General features: G+C 41.6%; 2 protein-coding genes across 2 annotated transcripts; one reads left to right on the top strand and one right to left on the bottom strand.

Annotated features, from left to right (window-relative positions):
- Positions 1 to 3,682: 3,682 nt before the first annotated feature.
- Positions 3,683 to 6,698, top strand: LOC130486133 (heat shock transcription factor, Y-linked-like). Its single transcript, XM_056859339.1, has 2 exons — positions 3,683 to 4,278; positions 5,919 to 6,698. Exons 1-2 carry the CDS (start codon positions 3,721 to 3,723, stop codon positions 6,696 to 6,698), a joined length of 1,338 nt encoding a protein of 445 aa, XP_056715317.1. The 5' UTR covers positions 3,683 to 3,720.
- A 5,036-nt stretch (positions 6,699 to 11,734) lies between these two features.
- On the bottom strand, positions 11,735 to 12,534 carry LOC130486428 (protein EOLA1-like). The gene is given in 2 exon segments (XM_056859701.1): positions 11,735 to 11,949; positions 12,282 to 12,534. Coding segments are annotated over 2 exon segments (468 nt in total).
- Between the last annotated feature and the right edge of the window lie 12,070 nt (positions 12,535 to 24,604).

Below are 24,604 nucleotides of genomic sequence, written 5' to 3'. Positions count from 1 at the left end.
GTGGGGAATCTTTCTGATTGATTGGATTGAAGCTTGCCTGTATAGTATTTATATGAACTTTTGGCAATGTAATATATTTTTTAAAAATTCTGTACAGTATAAATATGTAAAAGTATTTTTTTAAGAAGCTGTATGAACTGCATAATCTCTTGTGAATGACATCTTTTGTTTAATTTTGTATACTTGGCTTCCATTTGTGTTCAAGTTCCATAACCACATGGTATTATTATATTGGCACACACTTGTCTAGCCTTTCCCCTTTGAACAGTGAACACTACGCTTCAGAAATGTCCTCAGGTAGGACTTGAATGTTCTTCCTCTTTTAATGGATCAGTTGATCATAAAATGTATGTAAATTATTGTGTAAATAACCACAATCTTTGTACTGTGTAGAGGAATGGGTGGGTTCTGTCTTTTGGAAAGTTGCCTTTCCACATTTGTTAAAATATTATTGTTAGATGATATCTATTTCTCCCACTTTTTGGCCGTTCAATAAAGTATCCAGCCATATCACTTGTAGGTCTTTTATGCTCAGGTCTTCAAGAAAGGAGTCAGCTCCAGTTGTGAAGTCCAAAAAATAGAAACACCAGTAATTTCCATAGTGCGTGATTGAAAGAATGCTCATATTCAGTTTGTCTGTATAACTGCTGGCTCCTGTGTTGGAGCATGCAAATCTTCCACTTCTCTGATAGTGCTGATTCCTGGGAATTATCAGTAACTTCAGCTGGTTGGATATTAAGGTTGTCATCACAGAATTACTATTCATAATTGTGTGACATGAAGTTTCATAAATCTAGAGGGTACAATCCCAGTCAACTCACAAATACAAAACAGTTCAGTGATACTAGAATTGTTTTTTTAATATAATTTTATTTTTATATAATGGGTTACAGAAAAAAGAAATAGGGAAGAAGGGGAAAAAGTCAAATACAAAATATGTCTGTGTCCAAGCTTCAATATAATAATACAAGCATACATCCATCATCAACTCTAATCTCACCCTATTAGATTATAGTGCTAATTGCTGATTAATGCCAAATATTAGTTTGCTATTCTTCTACAAAACATAATATATTACAGAGGAATTGAGAATGCTTAATACATGGTTTCAAATACAGGTTTGTACCCTTTATTCTATCAATAAGCTAAAACTATAATCTTCAAATACGGTGTCAATTTAATGTTCTACTTCTATGCTCTCAAAAAACCCAAAAAAAACAGAAGAACTTAAAACAGATGAATATTTATCATATAGTGGTTGCCATTTCAGCTTAAAATCATCTATTGCGTTTCTTTTCATCGAGTACTTAACTTTGACAAGCAAAATCAAATAGTTTGTTAATCCATTCACAGTGATACTAGAATTGTTAGTCAATGCTAGTTGTGTTGTGAAGGATCATTCATACATTATATATATATATATATATATAATCACTCACTAATAGTCAACCCAACCATATCTGAGGGTACTTAAATCTAGAGATTGGAGCTGTGAATGGACAATACAGATCTTTCCACAAACCTGAAAAACAACAGGTTTGCAGAAAAATCTGAAATCTTAAAAAGGGGGGGTACAAAAACCCCAAATGATAAAAAGAATACCTGTAGTTTTAAGAAATTGATGATCTCTGTGGCTGTTACTAAACAACCATAATACTTCTGCTAGCATTTGAGGCTTTGTTTCTGTCAATAGAAGGCAGCGGGGAGGGAGTAGAGCCCTTTCCAGGATTGTTCTGGCCTTTAAGAGAAGACTCGTTAGGGCAGCAGCAGCAACTACTGAGTGAATTGCTACCATCCAACTTGCATGATTCACCCAGGCCCATCTGCTTGTGTTCAACAGCAACTATCCTATACAAAACCAGTGTGTGTAGTGATTAGTTTCAGACTAGCATATGGGAGACCCAGGTTTGAATCCCCACTTTGCTGTGGAAACTCACTAGATGATGTTGGGCCACAAAAGATGTTGGGACTTGCTCAAAAGGGTCAGAGCCAGTGTGTTCTTCCTCTTTTATTATATTATTTTTACTAAACATCTGTAACTCCCAACAAAAATACACCAATCAGACTGAGCCATACAGGTGCAAAAAAATTTCTGGTAGGGTATGAGCTCATACCCTACCAGAAAATATTTTTGCTAGTCTTTAAGGTGCTACTGGACTCTTGCCCTTTTGTACTACGGCAGACAGACTAACACGGCTACCCACTGTGAATTAGGTGCAAAATTTGTTTACTCACCTTTCTTCATCAGAGCCCAAAGTGGCAAACAAATCAATTAAAAGCATGTTTCTTAAAAAAACATCAAATCACTATTTGCATCACAACAGCTCAGGTACAAAATGTTTCACAGAAACATCATACACAAGCACTGAATTTAATTTTTTTTAAGTATTTACCATCTTAAAAGACAGTGATGAGATCTTCTGGACCTCAAGGAGGAGATTGTTTCATAGTTGCGCAGCAACTGTGGAAAAAGCATGGGAGTGGGTTGTGCCCAACTGTGCCACTGAGGGAAGGGACCATTAACAAGTTTTGGTCCACAAAGCATAGCTGCCATGCAAACGTGCAGGAGAGATGGTCTTCAGAAATGTGGGTCCCAGTTCATGAAGTATTAGACATAAGTACTATCCCTTGAAATGAACCTGGAATAAAACAGGACACCAGAGAAAGCTTTCAGAAGTGGTGTTGCATAATGGAAGCTGTTCTTACCCATTAATTAATGGGCAACTGAGTGTCTGAGTTATCTCCAAGGGCAGCCCCACACACACAACACAGTATATAACAGTAATCTAACCTAGATGTTACTTAAGGATGAATCAGCACAGCAAGATGGGTTGATAATCTTTGTACCAGATACAGAAAAAAGGCAGTCTTAGCAAGTACTGCTACATGTTTTGTTACTGTAAATGCCAATAAAGGTTCTGTTTTCTGTTACAAAAATGTGTAACAGTACTTTTTTTTTTTTTAACAGTGAAGAAGTGTCAAACAAGTTGAATCCAGACTAGACAGAAGTGTTGCTGGTAGGAAAGTCTGATAGATTAGCAACAGCTTTATGCAACCAAGGAGAAAGATCACCTACCTCCAGGATCTCAGACTTTCCTACTAGCAACACTTCTGTCTTGTCTGGATTCAATGTGTCTTTCCCCCACCCCTCTTCATAGCATCATACATAATATAATAGTAGGGTTATTCAAGTGCAGTGGAGGATTCTAGTCAGCAACAACAGCGAAAAACTTAGTGTAAATTGCCTTCAGCATACAAAGTTTTTGCAACTGGTATATGCTACTTTTAGGAGGGAAGGCAGCATGGTACAGCCCGATCTCGGAAGTTAAGCAAGGTCAGCCCTGGTTAGTATTTGGATGGGAGACCACCAAGGAATACCAGGGTTGCTATGCAGAGGAAGGCACTGGCAAACCACCTCTTGTTAGTCTCTTGCCATGAAAACCCAATAAGGGGTCGCCATAAGTAGGCTGCGACTTGACGGCACTTTACACACACACACATATGCTACTTTTGCAGTGACTACTTCATTGTTCAGCATTGAAGTAATAAACGTCCAGTTGTTTTGTCATTATGATCTCGTTTGCTAGGAAACCAGGGTTCATTTTGTGATGTCACACCCACACAAGCTAGTCTCATTGTGATGTTCTAGAACTCCTCATTGAAGCTCCCACAAGGTAGGCCTACTGCTGCCTTACAAGCATGGTTTGACTATTAGCATAAATGGCTACAGCTGAAAAAAGTTGTCAGAGTGAAAAGAGAAAATTGGACATGGACCCGCCTGCTGCACAGAATCAACATATTTCAGTCGAAGATGACATGGTTCATTCTGCAATCTCAATTTCATCCTTGCATAATAAGACAGCTGCAGGTGACTCTGCCTTACGATCCATGATAGAAGAAAATGCTTTTCAAGCTTTAAATGACGGACCCTGGGCAAAAAGACCACGGCTTGCTCTCAGTGATGATGGCTCTCTTGAAGACAATGATTTCCTATCCCTCACCTTCCCGAAGAAGCTGTGGAAAATTGTTGAAAGTGATCAGTTTAAATCACTGTGGTGGGACGATGATGGGAATTGTGTAGTGATTGATGAAGAGCTTTTCAAAAAGGAGGTCTTGGAAAGGAAAGGACCTCTGCGTATCTTTGAAACTGACTGCATGAAAAGTTTTATTCGTCAGCTAAATCTCTATGGATTTAGCAAAATGAGACAGAGTTTCCAAAGATCTGCATCGCTTGTTGAATTTTTAGCAGAAGAAAAAGCGGCATATGCATTTAGCAAGGTGAGATGTCACCATTACTTGTAAAGATTTCTTGGAATTCATAGTTTCCATTGCCTTTACTGTGCAGATTGGTCATTCTTAATGCATAATAGAACAGATAATGAGAGAGATGACCAAATTAGATTCCAAGCCAAGAGACACAGTTTGGCCTCTTCGTGTGAATATTTCTGTTCTTAGTCATAAAATTTTATGTATACTGTGGTATCTGACAAGGTGAGCTATGACTCACGAAAGTTTATACCCTGGAAAATGTTGATGGCCTTTAAGGTGCTACTGGTCTTCAATATTATATATACTATGTTAAGATATAATACTCATAATAATACTATGCATTAATCATGGTGAGCAAGAGAACACCTGCTGAAAGTACCAGGTAGCAGCATGGAAACAGATTTTGAAATACATTCACACACAAAGCAGAGTTAACTGAAATATGAATTAGACAAAGTTATTTAGGATGAGACTCAGATTCGTTTATAGCCTAGAATAAGTGAGTAATAAGGCATTCTCCCTGGCAATTGTTTCCAGTGATCAGTGGGACACTGCCCACTCTGTATGTCTTGATTCTCACAAGCTTGTTTAAAGGCATCCAGTGCAGGAGACAAGGCACTGAGCCAAAGCCAGTGTTGTCCCAATATGGCAGCAGTTCAACACTAATTTCAACCCATAAAAACAAAACATTTTGTAATATGAGGACAGTCTTTTTTGCATGTTAGAATACTATACTTCCATTTATACTGTACACGCCAATTGCTGCAACTTACATGTAAAGGTAAGGTAAAGGTCCCCTGTGCAAGCACCGGGTCATTCCTGACCCATGGGGTGACATCACATCCCGACGTTTACTAGGCAGACTTTTGTTTGCAGGGTGGTTTGCCAGTGCCTTCCCCAGTCATCTTCCCTTTACCCCCAGCAAGCTGGGTACTCATTTTACCGACCTCGGAAGGATGGAAGGCTGAGTCAACCTTGAGCCGGCTACCTGAAACCGACTTCCGTTGGGATCGAACTCAGGTCGTGAGCAGAGCTTGGACTGCAGTACTGCAGCTTACCACTCTATGCCACAGGGCTCCTTCAACTTACATGTACACGCACACAAATGGTAATCGTTTTATTGGTGATTTGCAAAACTGGAAAGGTCCACTCCAGCCAAAGATAGTTATCTGTACATCCCATTGACTTCAGTGGGACACATATAAGCAAATGCTTGGAAGTGCTTAACTTTGGCAGCATCACGCCTATTATACTGAACTTCTTTCTGTATAAAAAAAGTTCTGAAATGAAACATTACACATAAGACACAATAGGTTATATATTACACCTGGGCACTTGGTCAACAAGTAAGTCAAGTGTCTTTAGATGTGTATAGTTAGAGGCAAACAGAAAACTTTCCTTAGATTTTATTAGGAAAGGGGGAAGGATGTAGAAAGGTTCTGTATTCTAATTTACTGTCTCGGTTCAGAATTAAAAGGTTAGAGAAATGTCTAAATTCATAAGCATGTTTTGAATCAAGATCCCACCTTAGAGGGCCTTTGACTGAAAGGCAGGGTAGAAATACAGGATCTATGGAGACATTACGTTTAGTATGCCTTATTTGTCTTCTGAAGCCTAATTTATTCCTCTGGGTTTTTTTTTTTTTCTAGTTACAGTTCTATCATAACCCAAATTTTAAGAGGGGTTGTCCTCACCTACTTGCAAGGTGCAAGAGAAGAGTTGGGATAAAAAGTACCCCGCCAGTTGCTTTTTCATTAGAACAGGACTACAATGAAAGCTGCCTGAAGAGCAGGTCAAGAAGCCCAGATGGTCAAACTACACTGGGAAATGAATCTAGGGAGAACAGCTTCCTTGCAGCTTCTCCAAAGGATAAAATGCACAAATCTGGACACCGAAAACCTACCCTAAGCAAGGGACTTGCTGGACTAGCAGCCCGGATGAGAAGTGGATATACGACTTCCTCTCCAACCCCCTTGAGGCCCTCTGAACAGGCCTCACCTGAGGACAATGATAACAAAATAAACCAGCTGGCTCCTTTCCATCTACCCCAGCACACCAACCATGCTCGAGTCAACACGCACGAAATAGACTCCACGACCACCACATCTGCTACTTCCTTGTATCATGTTATACCACCTGTACCCAACAGCCCCTTTGCACCAATGATGGGGCTGCCAGCCTTCCCAACTATGTATCCAGACTTATCAGCCATGCAAGCTCATTGGGCCAGTTTGCTTCCATTTTGTAACCCATGGTTCTCGATGCCTATGATAGCAGCTGCTTCTGCCATTTCCATGTCACGATCTTCCCATCATCATCGAACTCCTGCATACCACCATTGCCCTAATTGCAACTGTTCATCAAATCCTGCATCTGCTTCCAAAGGAGCTGGAGCCAAAGTGACGGAATACACTGGCTACCATCGATAAAGAAAGTGGTAGAATTCCTAAATCCCACCCTTCAGAAGGGGAGAGAGGGAAATCCACAATGACCGAAGAATAAACTTCTTTCTTCATATCTTGCTTATCTAGGTTAACTTTTGTATTTCTTTCATCATGGATGGATAGATGTAACTCACTTTCGTCAATAGTATAGGTATGAGAAATACAGATTAAAATTAGGGGGAAATGTAGGATATAGTTTATTTGGGACAAGTCAGTTTTCTGCTATTCTGTAGATAAAACCTGCAGTCACCAAGCCACTTATGAGTTAACTGTCTGGAATATATGGGAATATTCTGAACAGGTTGGACTAAAGTGAGACATACTTTAGTGATTAGGTTAGAGTGTAAATGTACACATTTTTGCATTTACAGTGGCGTGTGGAGAGGGAATGCATGGCCAAGGTGGTTCTGAGAACTAGTATAAAATCTCAAAATCCTGTAACAGCACTATAATTTGGGAACGAGGAGAGCTGACAAGGATATTTATAACAGCTTAATTGGAAGAGGGAAGAATCTGAACTGGGTACTTGCTAGAACTTTAACTTGACACCTTCCTTGGTTAAGAATTGTTTTTGGCAGATTTGCAATACGTGCTGTGGCAGATGATGACTGTACTAAGTGATTCAAGGTAACTATCAGACAAAAATACCACAAATTCACTGTAAATATCCTTTATACTATATAGTGGGAGCCTAGAGAGGTCAAGGACAACCACAATAAAGCCAACAGCGCAGCAGAACAAAATACTGACCTCCTTTTTCCATGGGCACATAGATCACATATTAAATGAAATTATAAGGTAACAAAAAAGGAGGGAGAAGAATGTCTTTCTTGTATAAACCAATTCTTGCTCACACTGTTCTAATACACACAATTAATCAGGATGGTACTTGACTGCTTTTGTGGTAAACTACAAGACCAGGTCAGCACATGTGGTCAGGGAAAAGCCTCCTAATTATTATCATTATTCCATTGTAATTATTTTAATAGCTTCTTTAGCTCAATTTATAAATTGTATGCTGGTTTTGTGTGCTGAGAGACAGCATGGCTAAAGGACCAAGCAAGTTTGGTCAGTAGTTCTAAAGGGTTTTGGCTTAGTTTGCTGTTCTGGTGGTAAATAATATGACTTGACATGCAGACAATTTTAAATGTCATAATCTCTTGCTGAAATAAATGCAAAATAAAACCTTCAAGGAAACTGTTCACTGAGAACTGTATACCCATATGGCCCTGATGTCCCACCTCTTACCCCTGATCCGGATTGTTGCTGTGACCCTTAAAAATGCATCATATCTGAACTGAATTAAGAGCCAAGGCAGATACCATTGTCATCCAACTAATGCACTTGTCATGTTAAGGTCAGTTCATGCAGGCAACTTTGAGCCAGAGCTTAAAGTGGCTTCTTGATCTACCGCTAAAGCCTCAAATACTCATTTCTTAATCGTATTGCTCGTCTTAGCAATTATTTTACACAGCTAATTGATAATGACGATTTGCTCCTTGTTCACCTCAGATTATGAGCACGTGCTCTATGAGACACTAACGGCGTAATCCCATGCAGAGTTACTCCACTCTAAACCCTTGAAATCAGTGGGGTTAGAGTAGAGTAATTCTGCACAGGTTCTATGGTAAATTTACCAAGATGGATCCCATTGTGATGCAATAATATCAGCACTGTGTGCTCATTTCTTAAAATGCTTTTGCAGATTTCTGTCAGACATCCAGATAACCTGACAAATGTATGTATGTATGAAGAAAGCGTGTTTGAAATAAAAGTGGTTATAATTAGCCTACCTTCAGCCATATACTATTTGACATTTAGTTATTACATTGCAGAACAGGTACAGAAATACACCGCATGCTGAATTTGTCAAACGATACTTATAACTAACTTGAAAATTACAATCTTATGGAATAAAAGTTATGTAGTAATGCTGGTTCAGTTACAGCTACTAATTGTTTGATAAGATAAGTTGTTCTGTTGGTCCCTGACACATGTAGGATAGCAATCTTTAGGCTGCACAGGAACAGGAGAGAGTAATTCACTTTGTTTGCAAAGGGCCACTTTCTGTTGAGTCTGTGCAGCAGGAAAGTCCAATGTTCTCTCTCTAGTTTGTACATGCATATTTATGCATATTTATATGGAGAGGCACGGCATAAATATTTTAAGTATTTAACAGCTGAAACGGCTCAAGGCACTTAATAGCATAATCTTGCAAAAGCAGGTGTCTCTTAGATGTGTTTCAATTGCTGTTTTAAATAGGGAATGGCTTTTCAAGGAACTGGGTTTCATATGTAGAAAAACATTATTGCGGAATTCCTCCCACAGACTTGGGGACCAAAATTTAGAAGGGATAGTGAATATCCCTATTAACGTGTCATGCCAATTATGTACATGGAGCATGAAAAAACCTGGTTGCCAAGTCAAGCAGTGGTGCACTGAAATAAATTTACTGAGGGATGCAGAGAAAAATCCATATTTGAGAAGGGGCTAGGTCAGGTGCATAAGCATGATTGACTGAAGGACCACCTGAGGTCACTGCATGTCCAAGGGTGTCCACTTCTGAAGACAAAACCATAGTCAGCCATTCACTGTAGGTGAGACTTCAGACAAATGAGTAGAAAATCAACAGTTTCCTAACAACTCAAATGTCTAGAACCCTTCTGCAAAGTCCATGTATCTTATGTATTTTAGTGTCTGAATACCAAAAATGTGTAACTTGAATGAGAAGGGTTCTTTTTCCTTTTCCTTTTTTTGCCTAGTCAATTTTGTTCTTTAGAAGCTTTTTTGACCTCTGTATACCAAATACCTTATATTATACCTTTCTGTTTTAAGCACTCTATTTTCACAGTTACGGTACAGTGAGAGAGATTATTTTCAGGATCAATTAAGCATAAGGATGACAGAGCTGGGTAGGTCAACTGAATGGCAGTGCCAGAACCACCTCTTTGGAAAAATGAGATACCAACTGCCACTGATGTTTTTTCACAGGGAATTTTCTGGTTAACAAAATGCTCATTATTTAAACCATCACGTGCCATGCTGCAAATTAAAAAGACTTTCCCAAAAACATTCTTGGATGGGGTGAATCAATTAAGCATAAGGATGACAGAGCTGGGTAAGTCAACTGAATGGCAGTGCCAGAACCACCTCTTTGGAAAAATGAGATACCAACTGCCACTGATGTTTTTTCACAGGAAATTTTCTGGTTAACAAAATGCTCATTATTTAAACCATCACGTGCCATGCTGCAAATTAAAAAGACTTTCCCAAAAACATTCTTGGATGGGGTGAATCAGTAATTCAGGTGAGTAGTGCACCCAAAGAACCACTGACTAGAGGGAGAGTTTCTCCTTTTACAAGAAAGCTTTGAATTGACTTTCTGCTTCTTGCTGGAAATCTTTTGGGATGACCCTTGAACAGAGCTGTTGCCCTCCTTCACAGAATCTCAGTAGTAATTGCTGCATGGCTGGCAGGAATACAAGGGGTACAGGTTTCCCATCACTACTAAGTTACAGCAGGGAAAACAGCAGTTGCTAAATGTCTTCCTACCACTTTGCTTTTGAAGGCACAGGACAGCTTCCAGAAAAGAAGCTGTCATAGGTAATTTATGCATGGGTACTTTCACTCATGTTCACCCCCGGTCTGTCTTGGCTGTTCCTTGGAGTTATGCATGAGTTTTCCGCCCATTAGAGATGACCTTGCTGCCAACCCTCAAAATGTCCGGGTCTTCCCCTTCCTCTGTTAACCCAACTCTTCCAACTTCCCTGAGCAAAGCCCAGGTGAAATCCCTATGTATAAGGCAAAGTGCGGGGCAAGCAAACTTGGTTTCTCTCACAGCCAGTTACAAAGCAGCATGCCCAGAGGTGGGGACTGAAATACTTCCTGCTTCCTGGGAGCTCTTTCTGAGCAGAAGAAATCTTTTCAAAACCAAGGCTTGGGTTTCTCCCCACCCCTTCCTTTCAGATTGCTCCATTTTTTATGTTGTTTTTCTTAAAATGTTTTTTTATGTGGCAATTGGGTTTGGGGGGGATTTTCTCTCACAGTAGGAGGCACTACAAGTAAGCCAGTTACAAAGCTGCATTTAAAGGGGCGGGACTTGATTTGAACTTGGAGACTGCTGGCGCATAGATTCCCAACAGGAAAGTATGGGTCCAGTGAGCAATGTACCTCAGGCAAAACTAAACGACCATCGTCTAATTATGAGGTTGCTGCCCAAGGAGCTTGAGCCCAGCACTTGGCAATTTTCATAGTATGTATCCATATTGTGTTCCTGGGATCATGACAAGAAACTTCTCTAAAGGTAAAGGTCCCCTGTGCAAGCACCGAGTAATTCCTGACCCATGGGTGACGTCACATCCCGAAGTTTACTAGGCAGACTTTGTTTACAGGGTGGTTTGCAGTGCCTTCCCCAGTCATCTTCCCTTTACCCCCAGCAAGCTGGGTACTCATTTTACCGGCCTTGGAAGGATGGAAGGCTGAGTCAACCTTGAGCCGGCTACCTGAAACCAACTTCCATTGGGAACGAACTCAAGTTGTGAGCAGAGCTTGGATTGCAGTACTGCAGCTTACCACTTTGCGCCACGGGGCTCATTGAACTTCTCTAGCTGGGAATAATCACCTGGTAGCAGCCCAAGCACCCAGCAGGAGCATAGTGATAAGCCCTTGAAAGAAAGAAAAAGGATCAACTGAGTATCAATTTGTTTACTTATCTGGTTAATAAAACACACCTAGTTATGCCATACATGATACGCATACAGTTATTCAATTATCCAACTATGAGAAGCTTAATTAAACTGCACATATGCTAATGGCCACTACCACTGCATTATGTCTGTAGAACCAAAAGTGATTCCCATCCCCATTTCAACCACCTGCTTCACAGTCTTCACCACACAGCCCTAATCCATATACCCAGGGGGAAGGATCAGCAACAATGAATGATTCCAGTTCACAAAAGGGCTGCACGTGAGTTGGTAACGAAGAGTCAAAGTGACGTCTGTACAGCATCTTCAGTTCTGTTACATGGAAGGAATGAGCTCATCTGGGATTTCCACTTGCCAGACATCTTTGCGCCCTCAGGTAGGAATTGGTTCTAGCAACCACCTCGGGTTTGAAATAACTGTCAAGTATTTCTGCTCCAAGCCCAAGAGTATGGCTTTATTTTCCAGATCCAGAAGATCTTCAGGAGGTAAGTTTTCTGGACACTGTGATGTCTCTCCAGTGTCAATTAGCCCTATATTTAAACAATAAGTATGCATTATTTTCTTCAGAAAATATTTATGTCAGCTTCCCACTTCTGGTTTCCAAGGAGACTGCCCAGACTTCTTACTAGGGAAAAGGCCTGTGAAATTAAGTACCGGTATACGAGAAAGTAGAGTTTGGTATGAAGGGAAAGATCCAGCCCTATTTTACATTTTCCCTTGTTGCTGCTACCATCTTCTCAAGTAAACTCCTGGGTGAAATTCAGGAGTGTGAGCAACATAAGGTGAATCCTTTTGTTCTCAGTCAAGTCCCAGTTGACGTAAGAAATGCACTGCAGGCAACACAGAGGTCACCCTCACTTACCAGCTATAACACCTCTGCCAAACTTTTCACCTTCATATAGCAATCCTTCAATCTGAGGCAGCGTCATGCCAAGTCTGCTCCCAAGGATATCTTTCCAGGTTATGTCATCCCAGTCTTTAAAAGCAATGTGGATAGCAAGGGTGCAGGACTTGTACTTGGCCAGCAATGGTCGCCAACGGGTCTCTATCGTTTTGACTTTATTTAAAACTAAGCCAGCATATGGTTATCGGAAGGAAAGACAGGCAAACTTCATTTTCCTTCAGTGTCATGCTCTCCTCTATATGCCTCTTATGTCACCTTTAATTTCCAAACAGAATAAAACAGAATTAAGAACAGCTCTCTCCTGGCTAGTGCTCAGAGCTTATTTAATTCAGCTGTCAGAAGCCACAATACAGTAGCTGCCACATTACATTTTAAGAGTATTGCAATATGTCCTCAAATCACAGTTTCCTCAGAATACAGTAATTCTCAACTGCTGTATGAAAGTTGAAGGGTATTACAATATCTCCTCAAATCACGGCTGCCCTAGAATACTTTGCCTTGCCAAGAGAGACATTTTACTCCCTGAGAATGGGACTGCAGATAGGGAAGAACCAGTGTAATGGTTAAAATGATGAACTAGGGTTGAGGAGACCTGGGTTCAAGTCCTCACTCTATCACAAAGCTTACTGGGTGACATTGGACCAGTCACTGTCTCTCAGTGTAACCTCGCAGGGCTGTTATGAGAACCAGGCATGATTCCCTGAGCTCCTTCAAGAAATGGTGTAATAAATATCTCATTGAAAGAGAGAGCAGGGGTGAGAAGAAGGTAGACTGCGATTCCTGAATCATGGTTGATTTCCTAAAGTTACTGATTCAGAAGCCTCAAGGAGACCTCATTGCTCCCTGACTTAAATATTGTTTTCAGGATAAGCCTAATCTTCCATCCCCAACCCACTGCGAAATCCTGATTTCCAGGTGGACTCCACCATTGTGTGGAGCCATCCCTAATTGCTTGAGCAACCAGTCTAACTGCAACCACTGTCCTCTAATAAAATCACAAGTAAGAACGTTGACACAGACTGCAGTTTTAGCCTGTCAATACGAGCGGTTAATTGCTGATCTCTTGGCATCAGTGTTCCTCATCTGTCAAATAGTAGTGAATGCGTAATTAGCCAGGTCATTGCATGTAGCATTCTTTGGATTTAATCTTACAGTCTTTGCTATGTAGTATCTCTGATGTAACATTGTTCATGTAGAGAGAGGCTCCAGAGTGTGGTTTCCGTGGTGCAGCAGCTTTGCAACTAGTGAACCCCCAGGCTCTGGCAAAAAAAAATAAACACACCTCTCAGGCTTGAAGCCTGGCCGCCATTACTTGTAAGGGTAAGGCCTAGTTTACACACCCTGGAGAATGAAGCAGTAGAACAGATTGTATTATTTTCAACTGCAGGTGGGGATTCCAGTTTTGAATGCTCCTTTGTCAACAACAACAACAACCCCAAAAAACCTTTCCTTCTGATTTAGTGCAGCATCTATTTTGTATGCAGAAGACCCTAAGTGAACCACTGGCATGTCCAGCTAAAATGATCTGATAAGTGAAAGATTTCCTACCTAAGACCCATTGACAGTAGACAGTGCTGACTTTGACAGACCAATAGTCTGACTCAATATAAGACCCCTTCAACGTACTGACAGGTATGTGTTTAAACAGAAAACTAGCACAGGAGGGAGAAAGCTTCTACCCCCTATTCACTATTATTATACCACTATTGGGGAAAAACATGCTTGCTAGGCTGGTTTTCCCAAATATTACTATTGGGGGAAAACCAGCTTCCTAGGCTGGTTTTCCATTTGTGGAGAGTTATTTTTTAATATAGAGGACCGTTCCAAAACCTGAACCTCCAAGATGCTCCACCTACATTTTACAACGGCAGTCTATTTTATCACTTTATTCCTACCCTTCTCCTACATGTACAAATCAGGCCTAACTTCCCTAGAACTCACTGGGATTTCACATGAGTCAACAAATTAAAATCAAGCTGTATTCGCACATGCACCGCTTTCTCTTTCTCCTTTAGTTTGACTTTTCACACAAGTTTAGGCGGGGATGACGACAGTAGAAAAGAGCAAGAGTCAAGTAGCACCTTAAAGGCTAACAAAAATTTCTGGCAGGGTATGAGCTTTCATGAGCCACAGCTCACTTCAGATACATATACAAGATAGGAGCTACAACCCGTTGGCTTCTTAAAAAGCCCTTGCTGCTACAATCCAAAGCAGTGGCAGTGAGTTCCAAAAGACACCGTAAGAACATAAGAAAGGCTGGATCAGACCAAGGCCCATCAAGTCCCCCAGTCTGTTCACCCAATGGCCAACCAGGTGCCTCTAGGAAGCCCCCAAACAAGACAACTGCAGCAGCACCAACTGCTTTACTAGGCTGATACCTGCACACATAGTATATGAAAGACTTATACTAACCAGTATTACAACAAAAACCTATTATACCAGATGTTTTCAGTAATTGGGAATAGAATTTACAACATATACACATGCCTGGTTGGGTTTGAACTGTTTGTATTTATTATTGAATTTCTGCGAATGTGTGCAGGTTTAAGAAAGGGTTTTAATTAACCACTGATGAAGGCCCCATAGGCCGAAACGCGTGTGGTACGTGGTTACAGTTATCAACCTCAGGATATGCCAATGTGCTATTTTAATGCTTTTAAATAATTTAAAATTTTACATAGCGCTGCTAATAAATTAGCCTTTCAGTATTTATACATAGACTTATATATATTTTCTTTTCACCCAACCTTGGGTACCCAGAGAATAGGTGTGCATCATGACTAGCATCCATTTTTACCAGTAGCCGTGAATAGCCCTAAAAGGTAAAGATCCCCTGTGCAAGCACCGGGTCATTCCTGACCCATGGGGTGACGTGACATCCCGACGTTTACCAGGCAGACTTTGTTTTTATGGGGTGGTTTGCCAGTGCCTTCCCCGGTCATCTTCCCCTTACCCCCAGCAAGCCGGGGGGTAAGTCGACTCGGAAGGATGAGTCGACCTCGAGCCGGCTACCTGAAACCGACTTTCGTCGGGATCGAACCACAGGTCATGAGCAGAGCTTTTGACTGCAGTACTGCAACTTACCACTCTGCGCCACGGGCCCTAGTAGCCACGAATACTTTCTGTCCCTCCCCTTTTTACCTCGGCAGCCGAGACGCGCCCCCTCCCTGCTGTCTCATTCAGCCCCTCTGGTCCCCAGCATCACCGTCAGGCCCCGCCAAGATGGAGGCTGGGCCGCAGCCGCGCCTCTCGCCGCCTCTCAGCCAGTCACATCCGGCTGCTGTCCCCCCCCCCGTGCTCCTTCCCCACCTCCCGCCGCTTTCCCCGCTTCGACAAGCCACAACTGGCTTTTCCCCCCACTTCCGCCTTTGAGGTAAAAAGTGGGGCGGGGGGAGAAAGGAGGCCTTTTCGCGACGCTTTCCCTCAGAGGAAAGCAGCCTTGTGTTGGATGGACTCAATAAAGGAAGCCACGGCCTTCAGTTTGCAGGATCTGAGCAGGGCTGTCAAAGACAGGACATTTTGGAGGACTTTCATTCATAGGGTCGCCATGAGTCGGAAGCGACTTGATGGCACTTCACACACACATGGAGGCAAAAGCCTTCGTAGGTGACAAGACTGCGTTCATGGGCAGGCGGCGGCAAGGGAAAGCCCGCCAAGTTGGAGCAGCCAGATTCATAGCTTCGTTTCACTTTGGGCTTCGCCTTGGAGTTTGTTTTCAATGCTAATAGTATTAAGAGGGCTTACCCGTGGGATTCAGTTCAGAATTTATTTTTTTAAGTGCCTCTGAGCAGGTGCAAAGTGCATTTCTGTCGCAGGATTTGCGTTTGAAAGTGCGCGTGCTTCATAGATTGAGGAGAGTCGGCTCCCACAAATAGGGGTTTCTCGTTATTCTCCTTCGCACGTGTGCTCAGACCGTTCTTTTTTCTCTCTCGCCAGAAATTAAAACTTGATGCCAGACAGTTTATTGGTTTGACTAAAATCACGACTCCTTGGTTGTCTGCCCATAAAGAAGGATATAAAGGCAGGGAACGTGTGTGGTTTATGCTACTTCTAGTCCTTCTTTTCTCCAGAGTTGCTCAGGACACCATATCTGGATGGGATGATTCCCTTCACCCCACCCGCACTATTGGGGGGGAAACGTGCTCAGAGAAACTCAATTGGAGGTGCCAAACCTTTTTGGGGACTAAAAGGTGCAACCTTTATGCCAAGTGAATGGGGAAGGAACGGGGTACTTAGGAAGATAAATCCCAACCCAATAGGATGTAAGTAGTGTGTGTGTGTGTGTGTGGGGGGGTCTTTTGTTTTTGTTTTGTGTTTTACTTTTTAGTGTTTATGTTATTTAGAAATCCTGAATCAACAATGCAAGTTGTTGAGCTGTGACCCGATTGTGACCCTTTTAAGAGTTGTAAATATATTGCAAAGACAATAATAAGGATAATAATTTGCATAGGATGTTGTGTTCCGTAATACAATCACATGAGGCAGTTGGGTATGGAACTGCAGCAATTCTGTTCATTTTGTGGATCTTGTGGACTGATGATGAAATCTGAAATCTTTTGGAATGTTTGATTTAGTCAATGTTTGACTGGCTTTCCTTCTGAGTTTATTAAATGCCCTCTGATTCTACGAACAAACCAACTTTTGAGTTCCTGTTTGCAGAATGCTTTAGGTCTCTATGCGATGCTAAAATAATACCTGTATACAATTTATCAAGCTCCGTTCTGTTCGAAGTAGGGTGGAGTATTATGTGGTCTTTTAAGATCTACCCAGTGCCCGTGGTACCTGTAGCACAGCAGTATATGCCAAAATATCCAGGTCACATCGCTCAGTGCTGTGCTGTGGTAGACATCTGATTTCATAAATGGTCCCTAGAGGGCTTGCCATTTTATTGGTTAAAAAAGTTTGGGTCAATGGATTAGTCAAATATTGCTTAAGTATTTTTAAAGCATTAAATTTATTAAGAGCAGCAAAAATATACTAATCAAAGGGTTAGTCCTTGTGCTAGTTAAAATATAAAATGGTTAACTGTTATGGGGGATGAAAACCTTAACCTGCCTATCAAGCCCTGCTCTTTGTGCCCCTGCCTTCAGAAGTAAGGAGGGTGGTGATGAGAGACAGGGCATTTCCTATGGTGGTGTGTGTAAAGTGCCGTCAAGTTGCAGCCGACTTATGGCAACCCCTTTTTGGAGGGTTTTCATGGCAAGAGGCTAACAGAGGTGGTTTGCCAGTGCCTTCCTCTGCACTGCAACTCTGGTATTCCTTGGTGGTCTCCCATCCAAATACTAACCAGGACTGACCCTGCTTAGCTTCTGAGATCTGACGAGATCAGGCTAGCCTAGGCCATCCAGGTCAGGGCCCCATGGTGGTACCTCACCTTATAAAGCTGTTTTCCCCTTGAGGCTCTGGCATCTACTTTCTTTTGCGTATTACTTCTTTTATTCAGGCTTTTAGTTAAGGGGTTTATCAGCTTTTGAACACTCTGCTTTTGTTCCATGGATAGTTTTTACACTGTTTATGTCCAATGGCTTGAATTTCAATGGCTTGTGTTTTAATTTTTTGGTTTTCAATTGTAAAGTACCTCAAGCAGAACTCTGAAGCAGCAGCACAGAAATATTCTAAATAAATAACAAATAAGTTTTAAAAAACAGTAATGGATTATAACTTTGTAATGTTAGTTAACATTTCCATAAATTATTCAGTGAATTATTCAAGCCCGGAACAAGGGTTCTGATCATGTGTGGAGGAGAGTGGGTTCAAATGTGCTAGCCCTGCACCTGCTTCCATGTGATCACTGGCTTGTGGCCAGTTATCATGTGGAGGCAGAGACGGAGCCCAGTGTGCTAATACCCACTCCCCCCTCTATGCACATCGATCAAACACACTATCAGAACACAGAGCATATCTACAGAGCTATAGTAATGAAAAAAGTAATCCTAACCAGTTACACCCTTCCAAAGCCATGAACTCTGCTTAATATTGCACTATAATTCTGTCTTTTCTTCACAAAAATGATATTAAAACAAATGAACCGAAGTAATAGCAACTATTTAAAAAAATTATAAAGGCAGTTGTTCTAAATAGACAGCAGGCCAAGTCTACCTATTTGGAAGTAGGAGATGCTTTGTTACTTTGCTAGGTCTGTCTTGAATGCTGAAGGGCTTAAGGGCAAGCAGCTTTCACTCCTGTCCTTATTAACAAATTAATTTTGTTAATAATTAAGCCATAATGAAAAGTAAAAAGGTAACCTGCCTAGTGTGCCAACCAGGTAAATGTTGGCACATGTTGCTGTGTCTGAGGTTGTACAATGCATTTTCAGTTACTGAAGGCAACAAAATTTACCCACAGCCTTTAGAAGAATAAGAAGAAGAGTTGAATTTTAAAGGCCAACTTTCTCTACCACTTAAAGGCAGAAGCAAACCGGCTTACAATCACCTTCCCCTCCCCACAACAGATACCCTGTGAGGTAGGGGGGGCTGAAAGAGTGTGACTGGCCCAAGGTCACCCAGCTGGCTTCATGTGTAAGAGTGGGGAAACAAATCCAGTTCACCAGATTAGCCTCCGCCGCTCACATGGAGGAGTGGGGAATCAAACCCAGTTCTCCAGATCAGAGTCCACCACTCCAAACCACTTCTCTCAACCGCTACACCACCAATTTAATATTAAATATGTTTGTCCCCCCTACATAACAATCACTTAAAGTGCATTTTAAAATTCAAGGTAGCAGTTATAAACATTATACCTCAGTGTAATGGGGCTTTTAGAGAGCAGGGGAGAATGGAGGGGCTGTTGGTGGCCTCTTGGCCTTACCCTGAAGTCCCACTGTCAGCTCTCTTTAGAACTGGCAAACGGGACAAAGAGGAGGATTTGTCCCACTGGTTTACTTTTTGCACGAGCTCTGTTTTTTTGCTTTAACAAGAGAGGACATGAAAGGGCCGCTAATTTCTTAGAGTGCATTAGTTTGGGAATCTTCACTATTTCAGGAGTATAGAAATCCACGCTGCTGAAAAGCCAGGGTTTAGTTGCTAATATATCATTTGTTGCCAGTTGTTTTCAAAGGAGACTTGCCTCAGGTATAGCTCTTCTGCTTTCGGAAGGATGTATGAAAGTCATAAGATTGTGCACACTTGGGCATAGTTATTGAGAAACAACTCTAGCCTTCAATGGCATTTAAAAAAAAAAGATACGTGGCTTCACGCTGAGGTAATCTGCACAGGAAGGAGATCTCATTACCATGAGTTCTCCTTCCTCTACTGATTATTATGTCCTCTTCCAGAGGCAACTAAGGATGCTTTCTGCAGCTGCTGCATAAGGTATTTTTAAAGATAAGGTGGGATTAACTCCTCTGCATGGCCATGGACCCACAGCCAGGAACGCTGCCCTTTAAAATACTGGAAATGTTTTTTTTAAAAGCACTTGTATCTAGACACCTACGATGAAGGGAATATTTGTAACGTGATCTGACTGCTTCCTTCCACCCTGTGTCTTAATTATTTTACCCTTGTACCTTAACGACAGTTATTTATAATTATTTCAGAGTTTCCTATGACTTTCAAATGGTCAAGGGTTATGTCCCTGCTAATATATTTTTTTCTGTGAAACAGTGGTTCATCTTCGTTCTTCCTTGCAGTCCCACATCGGGACTGCGCAGGCTGAATGTGTGCCTGCACGGAAGACACTCGATGAACAACATACTGTCATACAGGTAGGTGCAACCCTGTGTATTTAGTATTTTTGCCTGTTGGCTCCAAGATTTAGATCAGCACCTTCTGATTCAACCACCCAAAATTAGTAATTAAATTGGTAAATTTAGTGCTGCAAAATAGAACCAAATAATTTGGGACACACTCATAGGTTTGGGCTATCTGTTTTAAAGAGTGTGCTAATAGTCATTTGGCTTCCTCCTTGTCTGTTTCCCTGCTTGCTGCTGGGACTCTGACTGGAAAATCTGCCTCCCTAATCTGAGATTTATGTGGATGTAAGATTCAGAGCCACTTGAGTATTTATTAATTATGCTACATGCTTCAAAGTTGGACTGTGGCTTTACAACAGAACCCACAAGGACTTCAGTGTGTGAGAAAATGCCATTCCCCACTGGTTCAGTCACAGTGTTCTTTCTTTCCCTCTCTGCTGCTGGCTCCTTCCATACAATACCCCCAGCACACTCCTTTTCTGGATCCATGGATCTACAACCTCACTGCCTCTGCCTCTTCTGGGCCATGTTGGGTTAATGCAGGAACCAAATACGTCATCTGAACTCTGGGATGTTTAATGTTTTCAATTTTTTACACATGTCATGTTTCTAGTAACAATTTACATTTTTCTGTGCAAAGCTAAAAGGTGCTTATGGGATTGGAGAACTGTTGGTTGTATAGGATTGGACCCAGTTTGTAGATTTTTTTATCTGCAGAGTGGGCCAGCCCTTGGTTAACTGGCCATAAGGATATTCATAGAATAGGCAAAAGGTATTTTAGAAATGTTACAATCCCCTTTCATGCACAGCTGTTACAGGATCCTTTCTGACTTTTACATCTGGATTCCTTATAGCTGGGTAGGTGCAAATATAAACAGTTTATAAATGGATTGAGCATCTGGTGCAGAAAAGAGAAGGTAAGAAGTCCCATTTGAGAAGATGTGGGACCTGTACCCAAAGTCATATTTCAGGGATTGCTGTTTTTTCTTCTCTGTTACAAAGTCATACCTTGTCTTTTAAAGATGTGTTAAGAAATATACCTGAAGGCCTATGCCCTTTGACTCAGGAAAACTTTTAAACCTGTTTCAAAATGGCTTATGGTTTTTTGCATAGGCATACTCCAGTCTGTTAAAAACAAGTAGCAGTTTGAGAGACAGCTATTGAGAGAGAGCAGAGAGTAAAATAGAGATAGCTGTGGGGTGGGGGATTTGGGGCAGTTAAACAAAGTGAGACAGGTAATTGGGCTATTGAGGAATGAACATGTTAATAAAAGCCCTCAGAAGTCTCTGTCTCCATAATGACAAGTTTGAAAGATTCCTTAAGGCATTTAGGAAATTAGATTAGACGAATCTTTAGTCCAGTTCTGTGAGGCAGTTCTTATGTGGCTGTTAACCCTTTGAAGGCTTTGGATGTGGATTATAAAAATATAAATAAGTATAAAATGCTTGAGCAATTAGGCCCTGTACATATTCTGGTTTGTAGGTTCTCTCTCACTCTGACACCATATGCATGGGAAGGTTTGCCTTGGGTTTGCTGCTCTCTAGATGCACATTTTCCCCATCCAAATTCTCAAAACTCAAAAATAAGCCCTCATGAAGAGTTTTGAGAAAACCCTTTCTTACTAGCTAAGTGAAGATCTTTCATATTGAGTCTCCTGATGCAGGCTGGCCAGTACCATAGAAAAATATGGAAGAGCAGAACCAAGCCGGCCTTGAAGCAAGCAAGTATACAAGAAAAGGTCCTTTTTTCGTCAAGGCTGTCAGTGATGTGGAATTAAGGAAAATAACCAGAAAATCCTGAATGAGGACATTTGCATATGTACAGCATATGCAGTTCTGTCATCATGAGGCCATCATGGCCTAAGAGCTTTATTGCTGATCCTGGGATCTTTGCTATCAATATATGATGCTGGAATAGTGCACACAGGAGTAGATCCTGATGCTGGTGATCCTGGAACAATTCCTGGCCATTCGGCTCCTGAAAATGCAAAACTGAATAAGAAAATTGTATAATAGATGGCTGATCCAGGTAGTAGCCCTGGCAGAAGGTTTGAAAGGGTAGAAAGAGCAGATGAGAACCTTTTACATGGGTAGTTCTGTGACTGAGAATGTGAGCAAGTCTCCCACTGTATCTGAAAGCTTCCCTGCCAAATGTTTATCTAAGCTTTTTTCCCAATGGCAGCTCAATCTGCTATTGAACTTCTAGTGAACTTCTGAATGTCTGGCTCAAGGCTTCCATACCCCTTCCAGATAATTTACCAGAATAGGCCAAAAATTCACCTTTGAAAATCCATTATCTATGTGTGTGTATATAAAAACACTGATGCAACCATATTAAATAGTTATGTACTCCCTTTGTGCTTCCCCTAGGTGGCTCCACAACACACAACAAACACTTTGATTTTTGCATCAAATGATTAAAAGCAAGTTAACTGCACTTCCTGTCTTTTCCCTTAACCTCCAAGCAGCTTTTGTAATGATGTTTTGTTATGAAGCTACCTAGGGGGGTGGTGAGCTCCCCCTCACTCGCAGTCTTTAGGCAGACGCTGGACAAGCATTTGTCAGGGATGCGCTAGGCTGAACCTGCATTGAGCAGGGGGTTGGACTAGATGGCCTTTATGGGCCAACTCTATGATTCTGTGCAATAAATAAATATAATTAAAAATCTTCTCATCTAGCTGCACCTAGCTTTTTTCTAGAAACAAGAAGTGATCACAGCAGAGCAGTGGGTAGCTTGGTAGCCCTCCTTTTCTATTTTAGAAAAGCCCAGAAAGTATGTATCTCAGTTGAGGTGAGTATTCAAGTGAATTTTGTTCAGAATAAGGAAGGGTATGGTACGTCTCAGTTTAATTTTAAATGGGTTTGTATTTTAAAAACCACTGGTCAATCACTTTAGCATTCCAGAAATGTAGGTAATGGTAATATTTCCTCCCCCTCCACACCCCTCTCAGTACAGATGATATTCTCAGGTTGGGATGGGCTGAGTTTAGAGGTGTACAGGTTATCAGGGTATCACTGTGGTCTTTCTAATGTGTCACATTTATAATCTTGACTTTTTGCTGTTTCACCCCACTCTTTGCTATCTTGTTGCTGAACACCTGATTCTGGGCATCAGTTTTCACACACTGTTGCCAACGAAGTCATTCATAGCTTTACTGAGACAGGGGCATAAAATGTACTATCCACAACTGGACAGGTGCCTGTTTCTCTCTGCTAAAAGCTACAGGCATCCCAACACTACTATAGCCAGTACTAGCGTGCATATCTAGAGATAATTTTCCATACTTTTTTTTTTTTTTTAAGGGAATTAGTATATTAGAAAATAACATAACAAATGGTCTGAAGGCTTGCTTCTATTTCAACATGTTATATAACGGTGTTGTCTTCCAGTTGCACTCAAACAGAATGTCACCAAATCTCTGTCAAACAAATTCATTTTTGTCTGGGGCACTTTTTACCACAAATTGTAATATGTGATTGTCTGGAAGCTGCTACCACATTCATTGAATAGGAGCAATATTCTCCCCATCATTAGAAAATGTAGGGATTTGGGCCCTTTTAAATAGGCTTTATAGACCAAAATCAGACATGCATTGTGAAGCACAGGAAGGCTGTAATGTGATTATAAATAAACCTTCCTGGATGGCTGTCATTCTGTTCAGAAACCCAGTATAAGTGCATTTAAAACTACCTCTTTGCTTTTCATACAAGCACAGCAACAATGGAAGAAGAGCTAGAAAGGGCTTCAAGTACCATATGTGAATTTTGTCCTGTTTATACAAGTTTTTTGCAGATAACATGCTTCTGAATTTAGTTATTTATGACTGCATTATAATTCTGATTTGTCTTTTGTCTTTTTCATTGATATTATATTAGTTGGGCAGAGCGATCCTGAGGTGTGTCTGCGCCACGTAGGGTTTTGTTACGCGGTAGCTGGCAGGAAAAACGTTTTTTTTTTAGGGGGTGCTTTCAGTGGCTGCAACCATGCCAGCATGCCCTGCAACCATGCCACCACATCCCTTGGAGGTGTTTTGTGGACCATGTAACCCCTGGCAGTAACCAAACTCTTTGCTGTCTGTGCGATGCTCCACAACATGGCCATGCGCCAATGACTGCTACCACCCCCTCATATGGGGCCTGTCAGAGGGCCCCTGGGTTGGGGTGCAGGACAATGAACAGTCAGAGGAGGCAGTGGGAAGGCAGGATGTCAGGGGACACATTGAGCATGAGTAGATAAAGGAGGATATCTGGCGCAGGAGATGCCCTGCCACCCAGACTGCCTTTCCAGGCTTCCTTATTGAGGTGCTGCACCCGTTTGTGCCTTTGGGGAGGGATGACCCGACATCCACTGAGTGAGCATGGCCCCATTGTCTTTCTGCCTTTTGTTGGAGTTCATCACCACCCTGACACACCACTGTCCCCCCTAGATTCCCATGCCAGGTCCCACGCTGCACCTGCAACAATTGGAGAAAGTTGTCATCTGCAGGGCGGGCTGATTACGAGGACTAACTCCCAACAATGTCCCCTTAGCTTGACACCCACACAATATCTGCTTGACACCCACACAGCCTGGCTGCAGATGCATAAGCAAG

The sequence above is a fragment of the Euleptes europaea genome, chromosome 13, assembly GCF_029931775.1.
Source record: "Euleptes europaea isolate rEulEur1 chromosome 13, rEulEur1.hap1, whole genome shotgun sequence".
NCBI lineage: Eukaryota > Metazoa > Chordata > Lepidosauria > Squamata > Sphaerodactylidae > Euleptes > Euleptes europaea.
Note: the sequence above shows the minus strand (reverse complement) of the source record. Positions and strands in the feature narration are given on the sequence as shown.